The sequence below is a fragment of the Halichoerus grypus genome, chromosome 13 (genome assembly GCF_964656455.1).
Source record: "Halichoerus grypus chromosome 13, mHalGry1.hap1.1, whole genome shotgun sequence".
Lineage (NCBI taxonomy): Eukaryota > Metazoa > Chordata > Mammalia > Carnivora > Phocidae > Halichoerus > Halichoerus grypus.
The window spans coordinates 17,038,167-17,063,058 of record NC_135724.1 but is presented as its reverse complement, the minus strand read 5'-3'; the positions used below and the strand labels follow the sequence as shown (position 1 = coordinate 17,063,058).

The window sequence follows — 24,892 nt, the reverse complement described above, 5'->3', positions numbered from 1 at the left end:
CCTGTTCTTTGTCAATTGTCAATTGTAAAGCATGACCCAAGATGCCAGAGCACGTATTTCCTTTTGTTGGTTCTTTGTAGTATCTTGTGAGCCATATCCCTTAAGAGAAGTCCTTGGCGAACTTTTAAGTACTGAGACATAAATGAGAATCTCATTTGCAGAACTTGATCAGGAATCTCAGTAAAGTTCTCTAGTACAAGGCCACCGAACTCTGGCCAGGACAGGACTTGACCCTCAGATCAGATTCACATCCTCTGCCGTAGATCAAGGGGTGGAAGGGCACAGCAGGAAGCTCAGGCCCGATGGAATGGCTGGCTGCCCTCACCCGCAGCTCAGTAGCCAAGAGAGACTTACGAACCATCCTCCCTACCCCTCTGCAAAACAGAGCCTCATCTTCTCCAGCACCCTCCATTCTGGTTTCCATAGTAACTTCCCTGCTGGGACTCTCTTCCTCTTCACCTGCTAGACGTCTTGGCGGAAAATGCTTCACCTGTTATTTAAAGCTGTTCTGCCTTCACCAAGGACAAGGAGAAGAGTAAAATCTTGCTTGAGAGCTGGTCGGCCAGCCTTCCTGCACAAAGAGAGGTCCTCTCCTCCCCCGGCGGCGCTGCTCCGGAAGGGGAGGAGCCAATGACGTCACGCACAGAGTCACTCTTAATGTCCTCTGCCTTCTACGTTTTCTTGCAGGAAGATCCACGCCTGAAATTTCCAGTGCATATGCGGTCAAAGGCATCTTTAAACCCCAATGACCTCGGCCCTCTCCCTGTGAGTACACTGCAGATGCAGGGACAAGTCTGAAAATGTTTATCCATTCATCTGCCCCGTGTGGAGGGAGAGACCCTGTGGGCCTTCTCTTTCTCCAGGCTGTTTTGGGTCCCACTGGTCTGTAATCTCTTCACAGAATTAGGTGCATGGCTGAATTCTAATAGCACATACAGCTGATGCCCCATACTTGTGAAAGAGGTTTCTGAGTTGTTAGCGGCTAGGAGAAAGTAGACCTTGTAACTAGGATGTAAGAGGCATTCTCTACATGTGGTAGTTTAGGCAGCACGCATTTATTTTGTAACTTTGCAACCACTGGGTTCCATCCATATGGCTAATTCAGTCACCGGAACAGAAATATTAAAAACAGTGGGAGAAAAAGGCCGAAGTGATCACAGGTGGTTTCTGTAAGTCATTAGCCTGCAGATATTTTAAGTTTTTCTCCCTTGTTGAGGACTGTTTATAAAACATAATTTTTCATCGGTTTATTCTCTTTGGGGAGTTGAGCTCTATTTACTCCATATTAGATTTTGAATGAAACTTTCACCATACATCCTTCTCAGCCGCCTCCCCCCAAATCAAAAAGCCTTACAAGGGCAGGAAGGTAGGGAGACTCAAGACTCCTGTAGAATGGAAGGGTGCTGGGAGCTCTTCCAAGGGGATTTTCCAAGCGCAAGAACCTGTCTGTTGCCTGGTGCGTGGTATGTGATGGCACAACTTGAATCTAGGAAGGTTAGGGTTCAGTCTTCATTCATCAGGTTTTACACAAATATCCCTCCCTCTCCAGAACTGTTTGGTTCCTGGGTTGAGATGGAAAGAGCCCAGAGAGTGCCAGAGACCGAGATTAGACGTGAAAGATCACGGGCTGTCCTCATGGGTTGGATTCCTGAGTTTCAGATAGCAAGTAGGCACCGTTCATATAATGAGGGCATACCAGCTTTACGTTGGAAAAAAATACCCATATCCATCTATTCCCTGAGTCCAAAGAGTGAGAGCCCACACCAGAGAATCTCAGCTTTAGGTCATTCAGCCACGTGGTGGCAGGACCAAAGCATCTGTCTCTGACATTTTTAAATTAACCTCCCTCCTCCCTTCAGTACTTGGTAAATATTTAATTAAATGAGCTATTCAGTCCTAAACTCAACTATTCCATGGAATGCTGGAGTTGCCCTTTGAAGCTTTTGAAATAGCAAGCCCTGCTTCCTGTTCATCACACAGTGAGTGAAGGCTCCTGAGGCTGGCGAACATGTGATACAGTGTGTTGCTAGATGTTGTCATCAACTTGAAATGTTTGTGGCCTGTTCTTAATGTAACAATGTACCCTAAAAGAGTCAGAAAGTGTCCTTAGAGTGTTTAGCCATTGATTTTTATTTTTATTTTTAATTTTTTTTGGAACTGTTAGCTAATGTTTATATTCTCTCTCTCTCTTTCTTCTAATACCAGCCTGGTTGGGAAGAAAGAATTCACTTGGATGGCCGAACGTTTTATATTGACCATAGTAAGTAAGCTCTTTTATAGACACACAGGCATTGCAGGTAAAGGGATGGGGGGGACAGGGAATCATTCGAATATTATAGTGAAAGGTTTGTCATTTTACTCTTTGTCCAGGCAGCCAGGTGTTATGTGGAGAGAATGAGGCCAGAGAATCAGTGCCCTCGTACGGTACTGTACATTCATCCCAAGTTTGCTTGAAAGGAGCCCACCAAGCTTTTATCCGATTTGATCTTGTGACTTATTAACTATTTTTTTTCCCTTCATTAAAAAAATTTTTTGGGTCAATAACCCCTTGATATCTGCACTTTTAATAAATACACTGTAGTAATAGAAAATAAGGTTAGAAGTTATAATTGAGTCCAAAATCTATGTGTGAGCAGTGCTTGAAGCAGCATGTTAAACACTGGCCATCAAGGGTCTTATGGCAAGAAGCCCGTTCTGACTTATTTTCTATTCATAGCATGTTTCTTTGCACCCAGCACACTAATCTGTATGTAGTTCGTATCTTGAAATTACAGTATTATAGTTGCTCCAGCACCTTATGAATAAATGTGTGGTTTCTCATTTCAACTAAAAGTTAAACTGATAAAGGTATTGCTTTTAGCTAGGTGTTTTTTTTTTTAAGGCAACATGTTCTCCATGGGAACATATTTGTATATCCCTTAGAACTTCTGAAAAATGTATATTTAAAAGAAGTTTGCAGTTCTATTTAGAAGTGTGTGCAATTGGTAGTGTTTTGATCTTTTGTTTTCATTTGGTTCCTAAAGATTAGCAAGTCTGCCCCAGGTTTCTCCAGCCTTATATTCTCTTTAATCAAAAGTCCGCTGATGAGCCAATTGTGGGGAATGGGCTACGCTTTGGTTAAAATTTGGTAATTCACGGTACATAGGTTTAGTTTTGTCTTTGACCAGTAAAACTACTGAGGGTTTGCCTGCTGTCCAGAATTTTACAGTGAGCCTAAAATTGCTACCATAAATGCTATAAAATGTGTGTACCCCCACTTTTTTCTCTGATATGCTATTTGTAATTCTACTTATAGCATAATTTATTAAAAGAAGGGAAGGGGGCACACCTCTTTTTCCCACCAAGAACAAAAAACCATTCCTCTTTTAGTTTTTATGCTTTACAATTTCAGTTTTCAAAGGTAGGTATGAATAATAAAGATCTTTTTCTTAAAACAAGGTCTTAACCAGTAACACAACCCTGTTCTGCTACACACAGAATATTTCACACAGCATTGTGGCCATGTTCTGGCTGGTGATCTGATGTTCAGGTCAGCCTGAAAAGAATTTCATGAATGTTCTTAATGCAAGGGCCCCAAAACAAGAAAAACTCTATTGCCAATAAAGTCCATCCCAGTGTACGTTAGAAATAATAAAGATCATAGATTATTTTTCTCGTGGTGTGCGTACACCTAGTATAATATAGAGTAGATGCTTGATAAACGGTGACTTGAAGTTAATTCATGGAGGGTCAGTGGTGAAGGTGTGAGGAAGGTCATGTCCTTGGTTGGAAAGTGGAGAGAACTCGTCTTGGAGAAGCAGCAACGATGCCCGCCCCAGGCTTCCCCTGTTTCTGTTTGTTGGGAGGCAGGAGAGGTTAGTTTTGCTAAATGGGCTGTTCCTTATTCAAGCCACCAGTCCCTCCAAGCGCTCAGCTCACTCCCTTCCCACTCCTCTTGCCAGAACAGACAGCTTAAAGACGTCATTTCAGAAGAGATGAGGTATTGACATTGATTAAATAGCTCCTGTCTCGAGCCTGGAGTAAAACGTTAAGGGAAGATCTTGAACTGAATCGCTACCTCTCTTTAGGGGTCATGTGGTTCTTCTTAAAGACCAGGTATGCCCCTCAACTGTGAGTCAGTGGCCACAGGTGTCTCAGATCAAAGCTAGAAGAGAAAATAAAATTCCAGTGAGGCTGTAAAATCCTACTTTCGTCTTTCTTGCCAGCAGTCTTACCAAACCTGTTAATAGTAGCTAAATTAACTTGAGTTCTCATTCTTCTCCTTCATTCTTGTCCCTTTATTATTTCAAATACAATGAGGACAAAAGACAAGTTTAGATTCAGAAGTTCTGGAAAAAGTGAGTAAATGGCCACTACACATTCATATCCTATATTGACAATACTTAGCTGTAAAACCGATCTGCATTGTAACCACATAGAGACTTGGGAGCCCCAGGAGGTATTTGCAGTGTTGGATAGAGGAACGAACCAGCTTTGAAGAAGCAGAACAGGTGAGGACCACACTTGCTCGCTATGTGGCCAGGCGCTAGGGCTGGGGGCTGGCTGCAAAAGGACCTTAGGAACAGATTACTTTTCGGATGGATCCCAAGTGATGAGTCAGATTTATGCAGGAAAGCCCGAGGAGAGCAACCCCAGGAGGGAGAAAACATACAGATGTATGAAGGTGTGTGGCCTGGGCCACAGTCCGAGACCTATGGTGGGGCTGCAAGTGGCCAGGGCACAGAGGAGTCCTGCACATAGGTCAGAGGGGGTCCGCCAGGGGTGGGAACTCGAGTCCCTTCTGCAGGCAGGAGGGAGGTCCTGAAGGTTTTTCTGGAGGGTCCTGACTGGTCAGATTTGTTCTTTAGAAAGATCCTTGCGGCAGAACTGCAAAGGAAGGCTTGAACTGGGATGAGCGAACCCGAGGCCAGGGAAAGAGAGGGCACAGTCTATGGAAGCTCTGCGCCCTCCCGAAAGCAGCTTTCTCAGCGAGACGGGGAACAGAATGGCGAGCGCCAGAGGAGAATGGCTGGGAGGATAGGGATGGAGCCAGTGCTGGGATTGAACAGTGAATGCCTATGATGCTGGCATTTGGGAGTACAGGAACACAGGAACGGGTTTTGTTCCTGGAAGATTATGGGTTTGGTTTTGGTAGAGTTGGATTTGAGGTCGCCATGGGAAATGTGGGTGCACATGTCAAGGGTGGAACTAGACAGACTATGTGGGAGACGCCATGTGTAGGTAGTCATTAATTTACTTCTGCTTTGATGGTACCCAGGTGATAGGACTGTACTCCAGGGAGCTATCACTCAGCTGTACTCTTTATTTGGTTTTCTTTTATTCTCCATCACAATGGCAACTTTACTTTCCAGATTTCTTATGCATGAGGTCAGGGGCCCAAAATGCCTTTTGCTTCCATCAGAGTTCTCTAAAACCATCGAAACATCTCACGTACATTTCCTGCCAACATGAGTCCAGAATCATGTGCTTCAGCATTTTAAAACTTGACCTCTGCTTTCATTAAAATAATTCTATATACCAGATTTGGAAAAATTCCTGGTACGGTCATTAAACCCAAATTTAATGGTTATTCTTATCAATCTATTTACAAAGTACATAGGAAATAAGCAGAATCAATATTCTTAATTTCCTTTTTTTTTTTAACAACTTAGATTCCCTAAAACTCCAGAGAGAACCCATTCTCCCCCAGTCTGCCCTCCCCATACCCTTTCACGCAAGTCCATCCCTGCCTCCCACACACACAGTAATCCCTGTGCACAGTCAGAAAACCCATGTGATTCAGGGTCCCTGTGGCACCTTACCACCTACACCACTGGAATAATTGTGTAGGCGGCATGGAGCAGTCTTGCCGGCACGGACACATTTAGAAGAAAGAACACACTTCTTGCCAACTTGACCAAAAGGGAAACCTTTAAATCTGTGCTCTTTGCTCTATCTAATGCTCATTTTTTGGGACTCCTTAGCAGCTCTGATTTTTGCATGCATATGAGTGACACGTGTAATGGATTATTCATTTGTCCAGTGTAGGATTCTTAGTTGAAAACAGTTTTTCAATGCCATAAGCAAAGAAAAAAGTATTTGAAATGAGAAAAATCGTGTGTGTGTGTTAAACTTTTTAGGGACTAAGACTTGTTATGCCTTTTTTCAGTTAAAGAAAAATCAAGATCAAATTATAAATCCTTGAAAGAACAGGGGTTTATAATTGAAATTTTGGCAGATTTTCTTGCCAAAAACAGTGTGAATAGATGGTTTGGCTTTAGTCGTGCATTTTTGATGGAGTGTTTTTAACTAAACAGTATGGGCAGAGGGGGCTGGCATATAGAATAGGGTGCTCTTCTAACCCTGCAATACTAAGTTATTTATTTTGGGAGACAGCTTTTGAAAAAAATCTAGAAATAATTCTTTCTAAAACATTTTTGACACAGAATAGATTTGAACTAATATGCTGATTTTTTTTTTTTTAAACATTAATTTTCAGATAGCAAAATTACTCAGTGGGAAGACCCAAGGCTGCAGAATCCAGCTATTACTGGTCCGGTCAGTATTCTCAAGTTTTAACTCTTCAGTGTAATATTTGGCTTGCATCTAAACATGTATTTCTTGAGTATTACTGCTTACCCGGTGCCAGGGGCCTGGTGTGGTTGGCTAGTTTAGAATCGCCCCCATCTCCTCCTCACTGGTGTTCCCGGGTGGGATACAACTGCATTTGCCTTTTTGAAGGGCTTTTGCTATAAAGGAAAAGAAAGTGCTTTGCTAATGGTAAGAAACTAAACATTTTCTTTTCTCCTTTGTAAAAAGGTGGATTAAAGGTATAACAATCAAAATGTCCTCTCTTCCTTTTTATACCAAGCCAAGCCCTATATCTGTAGCATTTTGTCATTTCTTTTGGCCAAGAGTGGTAAATGCATGCTAACAAATTTAAGCTGTATTCTGACTCTCTTCCAGCGTGGAACGTCTGGAAAAGTTGGGGGAGGTTGTAGCCAACCTCTGGAGCTGGCAGAGTTAAGAACTTTTGTCTCTGTTGACCCACTAACTTCCTCTCAGTCCCCACGTATACACCAGGTGCAAAAGGAAGCTAGGTAGAGCACCCTCTTAAAATACTGCCACACGCTGTGTTCATAAGGACTTGGTCCCGAATACTGCATGGGTCACAGTCATCGGCAGGGAATGTACCAGCATCTCTGGTCAGTGTTTATATGAGTGCGGGGAGCTAATTTGGAATTACAGGAAATGTATGGCATCAGCAAAGCATTGCAAACTCTGCTAAAAACCGGAGGAGCAAAAGGAAATAAAGCATATTGAATGCTGAGCTAAGAGGCCATTAGGTATTTTTATAATACTGCTTTTGTAGCTTTAATCTGATTCCGTTCAAATTAGGTTTTGAATTACAAAGGTAAGTCTGTTTGAAAACTTAAAAGGTAATACCATGCAAACCTACCTTGATACTTGACATCCCCTTAGTTAATTTGTTGGATTTGTTTATTGGCTTTGTTCAGCTGCTTTGCTACTGTGTAATGCAAAGTGCCCAATCATACCTCAGTTAAAACAGCTGCTTTTTATGTGACTTCAACACCTGCCTTACTACCATGGTTTCCTTTTGATATATTCACAGTCACGATAAGGCGTTAGAGTCCTGTTTTTTCTCTTCTACATCATGGGAAACGTATTCAGGAATCAAGGCTGTTTTCAAGTGACAGAGGACTTTTGACATAATTCTGAAGCCTTTTGAAATAATCTCTATCACTTATCGATCATCTACCTTCACTCAAACACTGTTAGTTCTTACTGCTATTGAAAATTGTTCGGCATCATAAATCCAAGTAAATTTGACCCAAAGAAAGATCTTTTTTTTTTATATATATACTAACAAAAGAGCCTTATTTACTCTTTCCTTAGTAGTAGGGATACTTCTTTCAGGAAGAGTATGTGTATTTAGGTAATTACCCACTTAATGTAGACAGCTGGCTTTTGTTGTCATTCAGTTCTGAATATTTGGTAATTTCCATGATTTCTTTCTCTCCTTGACTTACAAGTTATTTAGAACGTGCTTTTCGTTTCTAAGAGTATGGAAGGGTTTTTGCCTATCCATTTCTTACTAATTTTCTAATTTTACTGCTTTGTGGTCAGAGAATATTATCTATGGAATATTGATTACCAGATATTTGAAACTTCCTTGGCAGCTTGGCCATTTTTTATAAATGTTCCTTTTGTGTTTGAAAAGAATGTGTATTCTGTCTTTGTTGGGTATAGAGTTCTTTATATGTCCATTAAATCAAGCATATGGTGTTCAAATTACTCATTTCCATCACTGCTTTTTTTTCCTGGCTGTTCTGTCTACCCAAGACAGTAGTGTCAGACTCTCTGATGGCAAGCATGGCTTTATCAGTCAGTTACATTCACTTTCTCTTCCTTAGTACCTGCCTGGTAATGTCTTTTCTCCCTCTCAGTTAGCTGTATTTTTTCTCTTTTCCTACCTTCTATTAGATTGATAAAGTGCCCTTTATTTTCTTTCATTTTCTATATTTGCTTGGAAGTTGTATTTTCTATTTCTGTGCTTTCAGTGCTTACGTTAACATTTTTAACCAACGTACTTCATGACAAAATTAATTGCTCTCTCCTCCTGAGCAAGATGGGACTTGAGGGACCTCTCATGCCATTCTTCCCTCTTACTTTCCATTGTTCAGCAACATTTTAAAACTTTCCAAACAGCCATTGGTATTTTATCTTTGTTCTCAACAGCACGGCTTACTTCCTTCCCTTATATGTAGGCAGATTTCTTTGCCCACCATCGCTTCTTACACCTGCTGTTTCCAGGTTATCTTCTGAATGAAGTATGGTTCCGGATTCTCAGAGTCTACAGATCGGCAGCATCAGAATCGTCTGGAAACTTGTTAGAAAAAATTTGGGAGTCCCAAGCCAGGCCTACTGAAAATCAGTGATGTTGGGGGTGGGCCCAGCAATCTGTGTTTGGACGCACCCTCCCAGGGGTGGTGATACCCCCTAGAGCAGCACTGTCTGAGAGTGGGAAGCTCTTAGTCTGAGAGAGAAGGCTTATCTGACCTCTCTGTTAAATGACAGTTCAGCTTTAGAAGCCTTGGCTAACAGTTAATTTTCCTAATACTTTGGAGATCTTCTTTCTTGTCTTCTGGCCTCCACAACTGTTGAGAAGCTTGTTGTTGATTGGCATTTTTCTGATGGGTAAATCTTTCTTTTCTCTGGCAGTTTTGAATTTTCTCTGTGACTTTGGTGTTGTATAATTTTACTCTCAGGAACCTAAGCGTGGATTTCTTTATATTGATTCTGCTTTGGACTCATTGTAATTCTTCAGTATGAAGACCCTGTCTTCCCTCCATTCTGGAAGATTCTTGGCAGTTACTTCTCACATACTGTATCTTTGCCATTCTTCCTGGTTATCTGTACCAGTAATTCCTCCTGGGTATGTGATTCACCTTTACCTTCTGTCTTCCCAATCTCTTAGTTTTCCAGTTTTCCATCTCTCTCTCGCTCTCTCACTCTCTCTCGGTCTGTCTCTCCCTCCCTCAATCTCTAGCTCTCCTCATTGCTGTATTGTGGGCTTAGCTCTTCCAGCTAATTCTTTTTTAAGCTTTTTATAACCTACCCTTTACCAGTTCATTGTGTCTGTTACTTCATTAACTGTGTATAATTACTCATCGTTCTATTGGGTCTTTTTAAATTTGCTTGGTCTTTTCAGTTACTGTTATTCTATCATGTTCTTCCATTTTTTATTTTTATTTTCTTTTTTAATTCATACTTAGCTCTCTAATCATTCTTAAAATGCTTATTTCATATCCTCTTTCAGATTATTCTGTTACCTCTGGCCACGGGGGCACTAAATCTGCCCCACGTTGTGTTTGTAGACTCCTCAATGGTAGTTCGGTTTAGTTCAGTTTATAATTTGTGTGTGTGCGCTCATCTTTGTTTTTTTCTTTTTTTCTTTTCCTCCTCCCCCTCCCCCCGCCATGAGGCATTTATAAGACCTGACCTGTATTTACCGTTAACTTCTTAGCTTGGGATCATGCAGGCCCAGTTAATATAACTGTGGACTTCATACCCGCTTTGGTGTAGGCTTAGAGTATGAATTTATTACAGGTCTGTTTCTTTTTGTTTTTCTCTCGTTTGTGGTCCTGGACAGAAGGTAAGCTTCCTTACGACTTTCCTGGGCTGGCGGGTAGTTTTCTTGTCCCCATGTCAGTTGTAGGTTTTAAGCAGGGAACTCTGCTCTTACTCCCTAGGTCATGCAGACTGTAGGCCAACTTCTGTGTCCCCCGTCTGTGGTTTAAGACCCCAGCCCAAGCGCCCAGTCTAGGTCCAATGCCCACTTCTTTAATTTTAAGTCTTCTTATCTGGAACCTCGAATTTCTCTTTTTCCCCAAGTTTTAAAAAATAGCCCAGATTCGGGGAGGGGGGCCCCTTCCTGTGGCCACTCAGCACAGCATTACTTAAGTCAGTATGCGCTCTGTGTTACCAGCGTCACCAGTGCAAGTGTTGATCCAGTGCTGTCCGTGCTTGCTGCTCTTATGAATACTGTCTCATGTTCGTGTCACGCTTTGTACTTGGCCGAGAACTTTATAATCAGCTGCTTTGAAAACTCCAAGCAGTCCCCTCAAGAAGGCAGGGAAGATGTTGTTATTCCCAATTTGTCAGAAGCTCGGAAAACTAATTGTGTCGCCCTTGGTTCCAGCAAATGCCAAAAGTCGAAGTGAAGCTGCAGGTGTACTGACCCCACCCGTGTCTCCGTGTCGGACGCGAGCCGTCCTCCGTAAGGAGCTCCGGCACCGGGTGGGCTAGGACGACACGAAAACGTTCAGACCCGACTTCTCCAATAAGTCAGCACGTCACTTGTGCTCAGAATAGAAAACCTATTTAAGAAAGAGCGAAGGGCTTGAATCAACAGACATGTTAAGTTCTGATGCAGGCTTAATTTTGTAAGTTCAATTGTACATAAGAAAATAAGATGCCAAATTTTCAAGAGAGAGTCAACAATCTGGCCTGTCCAGTACAAGACATGGACCACCCTTGGAAGTGTCTTCAGAGGCTCCGTGGTATGGATGTCTTTGTCCTGCTACACTGTGGGCTTCTGTTGAGGAGGAGATGGTAAAAACCTCCTTATTGCACTTCTTCTTACTCATAAGAACTCTCTCTAGAGAGAAAAGAGAAGTATTGGAGGAGGATCAGGATTTTTCCATTTTCATGCCTCGTTCCCCAGAAGAAGAAAGACCAGAAATATCTCAGCATTTTATTTCCACCCACATGTAATCGGCACCCCCCAGTTATAAGTTGGACAGGGGAGTAGAGAGCACGGGCTGGGGGCAACATTTTAAAATATATCCCCTCCCCCTCCCCTTCACTTAAGACTCTTGAACTTGTATTTTAAGCCTTTCTTCAACATTTTCGGGGGAGGACACAAAACCAAAAAATAATAGGCTGGGAATCACAGATTTTTGGAAATGGAAGAGGCTTGAAGTGCTTCCGGTCCATTTCTTCTTAACGTGAAGAAATTCCGTCGTCCGGAGGGTCCGTCACATGGCTGGCTGGCACGGGAGTCTGCCTTACAAGCCAGGTCCGCTGAAGCTGGCCTGAGGTAGTGAAAGGACATAACCTTTTTTCAGCTTACGTTCCCTCTGTCACAGTTCAGCGTAGCTAAGAGCATCAGCCGAACGCTTTCCTTCTCGAGACTTTACACACACTGCTTTCTAGTGATTTATTCCCTCCTGTCACCCTGGGTTCGGCTCAGATGTCCCTTCCTCAGAGCTTGCCTTCCCTGACCGCTCGTATCGTAGCCTGCCGAGAGCTCTCTCTCAGCTTTTCCTCAAAACATTCACCACTCTTCATTTATTTCCCGCTTCCACTTGCACACAGTAGCTTGCAAGCTCCAGGAGGGCACAGGGGAAGAAATCTTTGGTTGATGCACCATGACTTCCCTAGCACCTAAAATGCCTGGCACACAGTAGGTGCTCAAGAAATACTGTAGAATGAATCAGCGGAGGAACCACCAAAGAGCGAATATACAGGACGTCTTAATTTGTAACGGGCTGTAGTGTTAGTGGGGCCAAAAACATGACATGGCTTTTGTCAGAACATTGTATCCTTTCCCTCACTGTGGTGGTTGTCCAGATATTGGCAAAATTTCTACATTTTTTAGAATAAGGATTCATACATGGTATCGTCAGACTAAACACGGCCCCAAATAAATATGATATGTGGTCAAATCTAGTGCCCAGTGGAAAATCAAATGAAGAATGGCTTAAAAACTAAGAGCAGACCCGAGGTACCCATAAATTGTCTGTAGAATGTTCTTCGGATATATAAACACATTGTCTTTATTGTTCTTGAATTACAAAGCAAAACACTGACATGATTATTGTTTTCTATAAGAGTGGTTATTTTTGTTTTGGCTTATTGTTTGTGTGATTGTGTCTTAAAATAGTATGAAGGAGGGAAGCTTTGGTTCCTCACTTCTCCTCTTTCTGAAAGTATAAGGTGGTGTTAGGCTTGGAGTCTGGAGACTCTTTACTAAGGATCAGTATATTTTGTTAACTTAGCCCAAAACGATATCAGCAGAACTGTTCTTGCCCAAATTCATACTATTTGTGAAAAAGCAACAAGTTTTTCTGAGTATGAGGCTGTCCCAGTTATGTCCATGTGTGTGCAAAAGCCAATCTTCTCTGCTTCATAAAAAAAATTAGAAGCCTTTTCAGTAGCCTGAAGTCAGGGCTCTGGCTCTCAGATATTGTAAGCTACTTTACAACATAGGAAGTAAAGAATATAAATGACTACATTAAAAGGTTATTACTTCGCCAGGATAGATTCCAGAACTTTGAGTAATGAAAGCTTAACTCAGTTACCGAACCCACACCTTTGGTACCATCACTCTGCTTCCTAGATAAGCCATTCCAGATTTAAAGAAATCCCTGCCCAAGATTACTAACTAGTAAGAGGCAAACCTTCTGACTCCTAAATCGAAGATGTTTCCAGAATGCTTTCTACCTGATTTTGTATTCCTTGATAAGAGTATCAGTTCACTGGCCTTTCTTGTCATTTTATTTCCTCCCCATGGTTTTTAAAAGCATGAAGAGTCTTTTCAAAATGACCACATAGGTCATTTTGGGTTTTGCGTTAAAGAATCATAGCCAGTAACTTTTACCTAAACTTATAACAACAACAACAACAACAGCAAAAAGGTTACACCCTGACTCCCATTTAGACAGAAGTCACATGGACAGTATATTTGGTTTATGTGGCATATCCCTTAAAAATAATTTCTTGAATATCAGTACAGTTGTTTTCAGGGGTGAAAGCCCCCCCCAATACAGTGCTGATTAGCCTCAATCATTTCTAGAACTTTCCCATGTACTATGTAGACATTATATAAATTTCAGTGATAATATGGAGAGTGAGAATTTTAAGGTTTATGATTTGTGAAATTCTGTGAATGTTGGCTCAGTATACATAAAATTTCAAGTGTATTGTTTATCTATATTTATAAATTTATCTTCCAGGCTGTTCCTTACTCCAGAGAATTTAAACAGAAATATGACTACTTTAGGAAGAAATTAAAGAAACCTGTGAGTAACATGTCTTCCAAAAATGCTGTTTTAGTCATCTGTAAGTTGCCAAAGTTACTTCAGTGAGAACAACTTGTGTGTTACCTTTATGTGTATACTAAAAATGTTACCTTCCTTTTCCCATTGCACTTTGATCCACCTGGATCTTCAATCTGAATTTTCTTTTTAAGAGACCTGGTAAGTGAAGACAAACTTAGTATTACATATCAAATCAACCTGAATGGTAATTTCTTATGTAATACATAACAAGATAAAAATGATTTTAGTGGGATATAAAATAATTCGGGACCTAGTCAAAAAGTGTGGAGAAGCCTGCGGTCATCATCATAAAACCTAGACCCTACTCAGAAAAATGTTCCCATCCTTCCCTCCCAATTCAAAAGTATAGTTTTAATTATATTTATAACCCAAATATAATTTACAATACTAAATTATAATATTTGGCCTGTTAAGAGCGAGTATAATTTTCAGATTAAAATTCTCAGTGGGAAACCTTGCAAGGTTTTTACAAAACTGAGAAACCCTATGAGGTTTTTACAGGCCAAGTTTTGTTTTTTTTTTTTTTTTTTTTTTTTTTTTTAAAGATTTTATTTATTTATCTGAGAGAGAGAATGGGAGACAGAGAGCATGAGAGGGGAAGGGTCAGAGGGAGAAGCAGACGCCCCGCTGAGCAGGGAGCCCGATGTGGGACTCGATCCCGGGACTCCAGGATCATGACCTGAGCCGAAGGCAGTTGCTTAACCAACTGAGCCACCCAGGCGCCCCTACAGGCCGAGTTTTAAATCACAGTATTACATTTTCTCCCGGCACATCCTCCCCAGATCTGCACCGTGTCTTCTGTCTTACTGTCTGACGTCACCTCTCTGGTGCAGGTTTTACCAATTTTCCCCTCAGTGTGCGCACTCATGGTTTCTGCACCGGCCACTGTTTCTTGGCTTCCTCCCCTTGGGAAGAGGAGAGTATTGGGCACAACTCCCCTCACCCCAGTCTGCCCGGGCTCCGTCGTGGTCTCTCCCATTCCATGCCTTTGGCTGATGCCTCTTTTCTGGGCCTCTGCAATGGCCAAGGCACTGGGGACACGCAGGTGCATGAGACAGTCCCTGCGTCAGGAGCTCCCACGTTGGGTCCTCTCCCTCCCAGCGTGCTGATTCAAGTAGCTCTTGGATAACTGCCTTGAAAGTGACCCTGATACACACACATAAAATTCCTCAGTGTTATTTAGTGAGTAACCGACATGTCCCCCAGTAGTTGGGGATGACTTTGTGGATAGGAGCCTGTCACACCCTGGCACTCCCGCTGGGGTGTCACCTGCCGGGAAACTCCCGCTGCAACTCCACTGTCAGAGCAAGGCTAACCCTGGTCCTCCTTTTTCCAGGCAGCAGTGATTCACAACTTCGCTCAAGTGCTTGTTTATGTTCATGTTCTTTAACTGTGACCTTTGCCATGCTTTCCCACAACCTGGCATGATCCTCGAGGTCCCACTTCTCATGGCACCAGAATTAGCTTATAGGCATCATGGATCACATCTACCAGCTGGAGACCCTGCCAGAGTTGAGAATGCTCTCAACTGGGCCAGATGGGAATTGTTTTCTGGGTTTTGATGACCTGGACTGACATCCCTTTCTTCGACAGAAGCAATATGGAGAGTTGACCATATTTCAGTGGCCAGTGGGTGGACAGGAGCCTCACGGTTGTTTATAAAAGGCGGGGAGAGGACGATTGTCTTCTGCTCCACATAGTTTCTTGTGCCACATGTGTTGCTGGCTCCGTCTGACAGCTGCTGGTATAAGCTCTGTGTATCTTATCCTGACGTAGTGGGGCTCGCTGTCTGTGTGAATAAAATCCCTGAAGGAGGGAATCTCAGTTGGAGCCCTTGGTCACTGCTTGTTTATTTGAAGACTGCCATCATCTCTACTCTTTGTTGTTTTTCTCTGTTCGAAAGTAAGATGTGTATTTGCCGTGTGATTACGTGCTTGTTTTCTTCTTTCGTGTAGGCTGATATTCCAAATAGGTTTGAAATGAAACTTCACAGAAATAACATCTTTGAAGAGTCCTATCGGAGAATCATGTCTGTGAAAAGACCAGACGTCCTGAAAGCCAGACTGTGGATCGAATTTGAATCAGAGAAAGGTCTTGACTATGGGGGTGTGGCCAGAGAGTGGTTCTTCCTACTGTCCAAAGAGATGTTCAACCCCTACTATGGGCTTTTTGAGTACTCTGCAACGTAAGTATGCAGAGTGCACTCAGAATGTGTCTCCCCCCCGCCCCGAAAAAGTAATTAGTAATGAATTTAAACCTAATGGGAGAATGAGTGGCTCAGTCATTTGAGATGAATTAACATCGCTGATTTCAGCACTCCCCTCCCCCCATAAGTCTAGAACAGGTTCTGACTCTACATGGTGAAGTAATGTGCTCTGTGAACACCTAAAAATGATTTTTCCCTTGTCATTCGGGTTCATATAATTGAAATGGAAAATGTGCTGGGGACTTATGGTTAGGAACAAGAGGCAATTTTCATTTGTAATGTTATGCTAATTCAGGAGGATTTGTCAATGTCAGAATTCAGGAACTCATCATCAGGTTATGAACAAGAATAGTTTCTGAAGTTCTGCTCAGAGGCAAATGATGATGAACTTTGAGGACCCATTCTTCAGGATATAAAGGACCATGTCTTGGTCCTGTAAGGGAAGAAACAGATTCTCCCTTGTATTGGGATTTCATCTTCACCAAACAGAAACTGAGGCAGATTTAGTTGCATTCTCAGGAATCAGACACCCACAACTTACAAGGCCGGGAGCTCCTTCCAGGCTGTGGAGTTTCCAAAGGCTTCGGCTGGACCTGAGGCCCCAGTAGAATAGTCGTTGACCTTGCTGAAGGGCAACCTGTGCCGCCAAGGGACATGGGTTCTCCCGCATCATCTGCCTGGTGCCACTCTCCTGGGAGCTCTCCTTGGTTGCTCTAGCCAAGAATTCCCATTTTGTTTTTTTGTTGTTGCTCCCCAGTCCCATGAGAAAGCCTGCTATGTGAAATTGATAAAACCATTGAAGTGGAGGGCAGGGTAGGGAGGCGAGACCCTTATCTCTCACCCACATTCCCAGAGAGACCCCCCCTCCCCGCCCAGGGAATCTGTGGAGCCCAGTTTAAAAACCACTGATCCTCAAGATCTTGAGACCAAAGAAGGATGATTAGATAAATGTGAACATTTCGAGGTTTGTATTGTTGAGACAGCTAAATGCTACTCCCAGTGCCCTTGGAGCCTTCAGAGCAGAGTGGTGGTCAGACCAAGGGTTGGGTCCATCAGAAAAACTTTTAATCTCCAAACCAAAAGCCTCTCAAAGGAATTAACCCTCATCCTCACAGAGAAAACCTGTAGTACTCACATCATTGGCAGTCGACACATGGCCCCTCCGTTACATGGTGTTTCTCGTCCTCCCAAAATATTTGACTGAACCATATGCAATTGACATTTTTTATAGAGCAAAGGTAGTCAAATACCAACAGTTTCTGGTGGTGTGACTTACATAGGGCATGTGCACCTGCTCTGTTAGACCTCAGTCGGTCACAAAGGGGCTAACTAAACAGTCAGTCGTGTTCTCTGGCTTTTATGCCTTTTCCCATCGGGTACAGAATGTTCGCAGGTGCGCTGTGCAAGTCAAAGGACCGGTGGCAAAGGAGAATTCAGGTCGTTGAATTTCTTATTTAAAAGTATGATTGCGCTTTACCTGTCTCTCCCTCCCCAAAGGGACAACTACACACTTCAGATCAACCCCAATTCAGGCCTCTGTAATGAAGACCATTTGTCCTATTTCACTTTCATTGGAAGAGTTGCTGGTCTGGCAGTATTTCATGGGAAACTTTTGGATGGTAAGTTACTGAAATGTCACAAAGTAACCAAAATAGGACAGTGCCGTTTGTGGTTCCTTACTAGGTGTCCTATCTTTCACATCACGATGCTAAGCAAAAGTGTCACTGATTCTCTGTAATTGGATGAATTAGTTTTTTGGTTTGCCCATAAAAGAGGTGCTTTTCCCTGGTGTCATCCTAATTTGAGCACTGAAGACATAGTGTCTACACCGTTTAAATACAGTGTAAAGCACAGAACATTCTGTATTTGCACATTTTCTATGTTTTCCAGAATAACTTTTTTTTTTTAACAAGAGGTAGATTTAGTGACAGATGGAAAAGCTAATTGAAAAGTTAATTAAAATGATCTAATCCATCCAATATCCTGCTATTGTTCCGTTTGTCCCCAAATTATTATTTTTGAATGTGAAGAGATTGTAAATAATTTCAAAGCAATGTTATCACTCAGTGAAGAGATTGACCCTAGGATCACTGCTAAAACAGATGGCACAAAAGAATCTCTCTATTATTTAGAGCATATAAGTCATGGAAGAATTTCAAGGTATACTTAAAGTTAGAAGTCAGACTCCCTTCCTGGCTGGATCTATAGGATTCTTGGTAGTAGAGACCTCTTCTGCATTCAGTCACTTCAGAAGTAATGCCCATAAGAGGGCATCACAGAAATAATCGGTGAGGAAATTGAATCTGAAATGTTTTTGAAGGGGGGCCTGGGTGGCTTAGTCGATTAAATGTGCGATTCTTGATTTCAGCTCAGGTCATGATCTCAGGGTCATGAGATCGAGCCCCGCAAAGGGCTCTGTGCTCAGCAAGGAGTCTGCTTGTCCTTCTCACTCTCCCCCTCCCCACAGGAGCACTCTCTCTCTCTAATAAATAAAATCTTCAAAAATATCTATTTTTTGAAGAATTTGGGCATGAAACAGTTGAGGATAGAAGGCAGAGAGTAAGATTTGGGGCAAAATTGTAATTACCATAGAAAATGAGGTTTTATGGGGAATTATGTTAATTGTGTTTATGGAACCTTAGCTATTCCAAAAAGTAATTGATGTCCCCTCTGTACTTTTCCCTTCAATACATTTTCACTGGTAATTGCTAGCTGATTTTTGATCCTCTCATTTCATATTTTATTTTTGGTTGGGAAAATAAACATTTTTTTTTTTTCTGATTTGAAGGAAACCACAGTCATTGTTTATGTATATATAAAATATATACATATACATAGTGTGTGTATAAATATATTTTAATTTGCAACTTTGGAGTCATGCCATAGATTATTTCAGCCTATGCAGATTCATTTCAGCCTTCTTAGAGGTCTGTTTATTTACCTTCTGCCAAGTGAGAAGGCATTCTTAGTTGCTTTGGAGAAATCTAGAAAGTAGAAGATAGGATCCTGACCTCAGTGAACTTCTATTCTCTTGGGGCGGGGGGATGGTGGGGAGCAGAAGAATCACAGCAACAGAAGGGGGCACAAGGAGCAGGCCGAGGAGAAGGCGGCTTGGCTGGAGAGCCAGGGAGTGTGTTGACCTGCTGTGTATCACCTCGAGGGTGGGGTAGGATTTATGCATTTCGAAGCTGGGATCACTTCAGAGCCAAGCTCCATGGAAGGAGTAGCGGGGAGGGGCAGGAACATGTCAGGGAGTGGAGGAGACTGCCACACTGGGGGACAACAGTGTACCTCGAATTGCGGAGTTAAGAGCCAGAGTGCCCCCGGGTGTGTGGTCAGAATGTGCGTGCCCCCTGTAGGCAGAGGCTGTGCGCTCTACAGGTCAGCCCACCGCTGCCTTCTGCTGGTTTCCTCCTTTTACTACCTTTTACCTCCCTAGACCCCGAAGGTTATTGAGCCAGCAGGATGGGGACTATGCAGCAGAGCGCTGTGACAGATTGGATGGGGCAGGGGGGTGAGGGTGAAGGAGGAGGGGGAGAAGGGCCCCCTGGGAGGAGGTGGTGCCCAAGGGATGCTGACTTGCCCTTGGGGAAGGCAAATCAGGGTCCCTGCGGGCCACCTCTGTGGTGGTGGAGTCCATCGCCAGAGACCTTCATCCCCCTCCCTTGGAACACTGCACAGCCTTCTGAGTGGTCTCCCTCGTCTCCCACTTGCCCCCTTCCTTGTTTTCTCCCAATTACTGCCCAAGCAGTGATCCCCAAGTGCAGGTGAAATTTTCACCTGGCTTTTCCATGACACCCGAGCCCCACTGGCAGCGGCCTGACTCTCCAGCGCCCCCTGCCGGCTGTGTGCTTCCCAGTCCCCTCTCTGGCCTGTCCTCACCCCGGCCCACCCCTGGCAAGTCTCAGTCTTGTCCCCTCTGCTTCCACTGCTCTTTTGTCCTCTTGGTCATGTGCCTTGTTTGAGCTGCAGACTCCCGCTTGGCCCTGACTTTTTTCTCCCTCCTTAGAAGCCTTTAGACCCCTTCCTGTTGTACTGACGTGCCTGAGCCTTGCCTTCCCCTAGGCCAGGCCTGGCCTGTCATTCAGCCTGAGGGCAGCTTCATTTTTTATTTCAGCAGTATCACAGCTTTGAGAACTAACCCATATTTTTCCTCCCTGTCTTAGGTTTCTTCATTAGACCGTTTTACAAAATGATGTTGGGAAAGCAGATAACTCTGAATGACATGGAATCTGTGGTGAGTAAATATAGATCACTCCCCTGGGCATCATGGGCCCCTCTGCCTCGCAGAGGGGTAGCTGAGACCATGTTGTAGTTGCAGTGATTTTTGTGGGTGTTTTCATTCACTGTGAACAACAAGGAACGTTGACTTGTTCACGAAGTTAATTGAGCTCCCTAAATTCTAATAAGTAAATCGTTGTTCACATTTCCTAGAATCGTGCTGCTCGAGGTGGGTAGACTCCAGTCTCAGCCACCTCACTTCCCTGGAACTGGTTTGACCAAACTGAATCCAAGGGTCATCTGGGGGTCTCACTGCAGCTCTTAACTTTCCTTCGAAAACCGCTGATCCAAATGTTTAGAGATTCATCAGCTATCCCTCTGTTTTCTGATCTCAAAACATGGAAGGAGCGCAGGCCAAAACGTAGCTAAAGGGAAGAGCACTTCCAGATATGGAAGTGACCGGTTCGGTGCCGGGGATGGGATGAACCCAGTTAGAAAAGGATGCTAGAAGACACTCTCTGAAACATGATTTGGGCTTTCCCATTGCAGTCAACTTACCCATTATATCTAGGCTGACCATTTTAGGGTCAAAAGGATTTTCTATAAAAACAAAAGTGACACTCTTCTCATAACGTGCTTGCTGCTTCTGGTTTTCTGTTAATTCACCCATCCCCCCACCGGCCCGCTCCAGCCGAGCGTGGGGGTGTTTGCCCGAGTGCCAGTGCACTCACAGGGCCATCAGGAAGCTCTTTGTCCACTTGGGGTATTGCAGCTCTGCTTTCATATCCTGTCACTTGATGAGAAAGCACGTGCATCCCCTTGGCCTCGCTGTGGTGTCGATGCTGACTCTCAGGGCATATGTATGAGCCGTATTCTCCTCATTTACCAGCATTCGTCGGAGCTCTGCTCATCATCTCTGCGTGAAGGAAGAGGGTGACGCCCACAGTGCACTTGAATCCACTCCGCTGGTTTTCCCGTGGGCGAGTTGCTACACAGAACCCCAGTAGCAGCCTCAAAGCTTCCACCTTTAACTTACCCTTTTATTATCATAGAATGAGGGAGCTGGGAACATAGACATTTCTTCTGAACCTAAATTTTATACCACCTGTTGACGGTTGGTGCACGCATTCTCTTCTGCCTTCCCGGAGCCTGTCCAGCGTGTCCCCAGTGGTGGAGCCCCTGGGCCTGCCCCCGAGAGAGGAGCCCAGGCCCCTGTGGGCTGTGTCTGGCTCTGACAGAGCAGCCTTCCTGTTTGCTTACAGGACTTGCCGAGAGCAGTAAAAGCACAGGAAGGGGGGATAAAATCGTTGGTATTTAAGTAGAACATTTTCTGTCTTTCCTGTTTTCCTCTGATATTTTCACCCTTAAAAGATCGGACGTATATTGATCTCTCCATGGTCAACTTGATGTTCCTTCTGCCAGTCCAGAGCAGGTTGCTTCCTCTACCCTTTACGGAGGACAGGATTCACGTCCAATCCCCTCCTGACTACCAAAACATTTTTTTGGTTTGGTTTGTATTTTAAATTACAGGGGAAGAGTAGGTTTGGAGCAGAGCAAGAAACCTATTAGTGACTAGTAATCTTTGAGCATTCTGAGGGGAATTGCGTTAAAAAGACTTAATGACTTGAAGAAGTCAAATGAGTTTGTATTTGGGGAGGAAAACTTAATTTCTCTGTCATTTCTATAGGATAGTGAATATTACAACTCATTGAAGTGGATCTTGGAAAATGATCCTACTGAACTGGACCTGATGTTCTGTATTGATGAAGAAAACTTTGGACAGGTACGTGTGGGCCTCCCCGGGACTCCCTCTTTGACTTCAGAGTCTTTGCTTCTTCACAGAAGGGCTATAACAGGACTCCGCTGGACAATTAAAATCACTTCTGAGAGCTTCAGATGTTAATTAGCATCTCATTACACGGGTACCTCCTTGTCCTGCCAGGAAGCTAAGTTCTTCCGCTCTTACGGCCAAGTTAGAGATTCTGAGGCCTCTGGGGTGTGAAGCCCATCTCCTTCTCACTTAAAGCAAATCGGAATGTGAGTGTTTAGGCCTTGGTTTTAGAATTTAAGTACTTCAAAAAATCGTGTGTTGAAGTAGTGGTTTAAGTACATGACCAGGAGAGGTGATGTTTGGCGGGGCCTTTAAGGGTTCTATGGTCATGATGAAAGTTGTCTTGGGCTCAGCAGGCTCGGATTTTTCTAGCATTCCCTTCTTGCTTTGCATACACACTGTCATTAGGCTGAATTCATCATAAAGGTCTATGTCAAACATAATGCCTGCTGGGAATTCTCATCACCGTCCTAAAGTTCCATAGGGTGTGTTTGTCTTAAACCCGAAACCTTCTATTCATTTGTTCCTGGTGATCACGGTGCTTTTTGTGAGGTCTGTTGACGGTATTTATCCAGCCCTGGTACCTGTCCTTTCACAAAAGCCCAGACACGGTTCCCATGTCCCAGAGCAAATCTACATGACCTTGAAATGAATGAGACCATGGAGCCCACTTGAAGGGTTGCCATGTGGAAAATGAAACTGATCTTCCTTGTTGCTTCAGAGGTTGTTAAAAGTGTACTCTGCTGTCAAAAATGCCTATCACTTTACATTGCGGTGCTCAGTTATGTAGGTGAAGCTAGGAAATCAGGTGCCTGCCCTCTTGGGTTCACTGTCTTAGAAAGCAAACACAAACATGCAGTTTGTCTACTTAAAAATTCTTGGTTGGCCTTTCTGTGACCTTCAGGGTAAATTGAAACCTTTTTTTTTTTTTTTTTTTTAGCATAGCTTATGACCCGGCACTGCCCACCTTTAGCCTGATCTTTTGACCCCTCCACTTGCTCACCTTGACAACCGTAGCATACCAATAACCTTGTCTGCACAGACACTTCTGGGCAAGCTCCCTGTCTGTGCAGCGCCCTCCGCATTCCTGCACAGTGTCGTCCCCTCTCCCAGAACTCTTCTCAGGCTGTTCCCCAATCATTACGGATCCACTATCCCCTGTGAGCTGACCTCAGTCGCCTTGGTCTTTCTGGCGCTCAGCGGCCGCTGAGACCTGCTGAATGCTTATCGAGCAAATGAATGAATGGCGCTAACCTAGTTTTGTTTTTATTTTTTTTTTTAACTGTTAATAATGTTGTAAGTAACAGAAGCTCTGAGTGTGAGAAAACAAAATAACTCAATGACTTCGTTTTTTAAGCTGGACCTATTTAAGGGTGCTAACTGCCAATTTTCCAAGGGTAACACACGGATAATCATCCTGGAACTCTGTCTTCCTTTCATTTCTAACACATGGAGGAAGGAGTAGAAATAAGGAACCAAGGAAGACTTAAAATCGATCCTGTGCGTTGACTGCAAAAAACAAAACAAAACAAGAAAACCCTTTATATCCACTTATATAGAAAACCATATGACTAACTTACCACGGTTCAGAAGATGTTAGCAATGCCAGGGCTGGAAGCAGATGTGCTGGGGAAGCTGCCTTAGTGACAGGTAAATGGAACTGTTTCTGCCTAATAAATGACACCCAAACACACCATGTTGGGATTTTTAAGTAGACTTCTAATAAAAGTTCTGATGATCATTATAATTCATATCAGTTATTCATCAAAAACAATTCTCAGCCCTCCTCATTGGATGCTGTAGGTTCTTCTGACTTTTGGATTGAATCGGGTGGAGTAATGCAGTAATCAAAACAGACTCACAGGAGGAGTAAGAGAATGATTAGGCGCCCTATTTGTTAAATTGCCGCTTCCCTTTTTAGAGCTAACCTGACTAACAGGGAACTAGTGTTATCTCTTTTGCATTCTGGGAAGAAATTGAGAGAGAATTAAGCAGCCACATATTGATCACATCTCCCATTTCCAGTCCCTCCCCAAGCCTTGTTCATTTTAACCCCCAAATACTTCTCAAATCTGTCTGTTCCCCCTTCCCACTCCTCCAACACCCGAGTCTAAGCTACCATCCTGTCTCATAGACTCCTAGCTGGGCTTTTATATCCACCTTGTTCTCCTTTAATGGCAGACTGGTCTTTTCAGGACTTAAAAGTCGTCAACCCTCTGCCAGAAACATTGGAAGATAAAGATCCAGATCATTGATTGGCCCCATGAGGTCCCACATGGCCTTGCCCCATCTGCTCTGTCTCCAGATGCATTTTTGCATCACAGAGCTGCCCCTCGTGCTCTCTGGCTGGGTCTCATTGGACTTCCTGAACGTACCAAGTTCCTTCTTGCCTCAGGACCTTTGCTCATGCCATTCCATCTCTTGGGAACATACTGCCTCCCACCTGCTGTTCAGACAATCCCTTCCTCAAGGAAACCAACCCTGACCCCAGGCCATAATACTTCAGAGTGCGTCCATGTCTCCCTGTGGCATATAGCATGGATGACTGTGCATTTATTTCTATGATTAGGTGTGGGGCATTAAGCGCAGGCTGGTGGCGGCAGCACTGGGTATGCGTCTTGCTGGCCACCATGCACTCAGCAGCACAGCGCCTGGGACTGGGGAGCGGTGGAACCAGCGTGGGTGTCCACTGATGTCCCCGCCTCTCCCCTCCTCCAGCCCTCTGCACAACTGTTCACTGCGTTGCCTTTTACTTGAACCCAAGAGGAAGCGCGTGCCTCCCTTGGGCCAGAACATAGTCATTTCTTCAACGACGTGAAGTCACCACACACGTGGACCGTACATGCAGCTGGCCTTCCTCGGGGCTGTTAGCAGTTTGTTTGTTTGTTTTTTCATTCCGCAACTGGAAACATCAGGCCGTGAAGTTGGGCGGTAGCTGTCATTTCACGGAAAGAAACTCCAGCTGTGGTCATTATTGTGCAGTGTTTTCTTTCTGGTTGGTGAGAATTT

General features: G+C 43.6%; 1 protein-coding gene across 9 annotated transcripts in view; it reads left to right on the top strand.

The window, feature by feature from the left end:
* The window catches only part of NEDD4L (NEDD4 like E3 ubiquitin protein ligase), a 332,582-nt gene that overhangs the window by 287,358 nt on the left and 20,332 nt on the right, over positions 1 to 24,892 (top strand). For all 9 annotated transcript variants that reach the window (XM_078060261.1, XM_078060259.1, XM_078060260.1 and 6 more), the window contains 8 exons: positions 688 to 765; positions 2,206 to 2,260; positions 6,479 to 6,537; positions 13,521 to 13,586; positions 15,581 to 15,810; positions 17,329 to 17,450; positions 19,998 to 20,068; positions 21,740 to 21,835. In XM_078060261.1, coding sequence (XP_077916387.1) covers positions 688 to 765; positions 2,206 to 2,260; positions 6,479 to 6,537; positions 13,521 to 13,586; positions 15,581 to 15,810; positions 17,329 to 17,450; positions 19,998 to 20,068; positions 21,740 to 21,835 — 777 coding nt within the window. The remainder of the gene's footprint in view (positions 1 to 687; positions 766 to 2,205; positions 2,261 to 6,478; positions 6,538 to 13,520; positions 13,587 to 15,580; positions 15,811 to 17,328; positions 17,451 to 19,997; positions 20,069 to 21,739; positions 21,836 to 24,892) is intronic.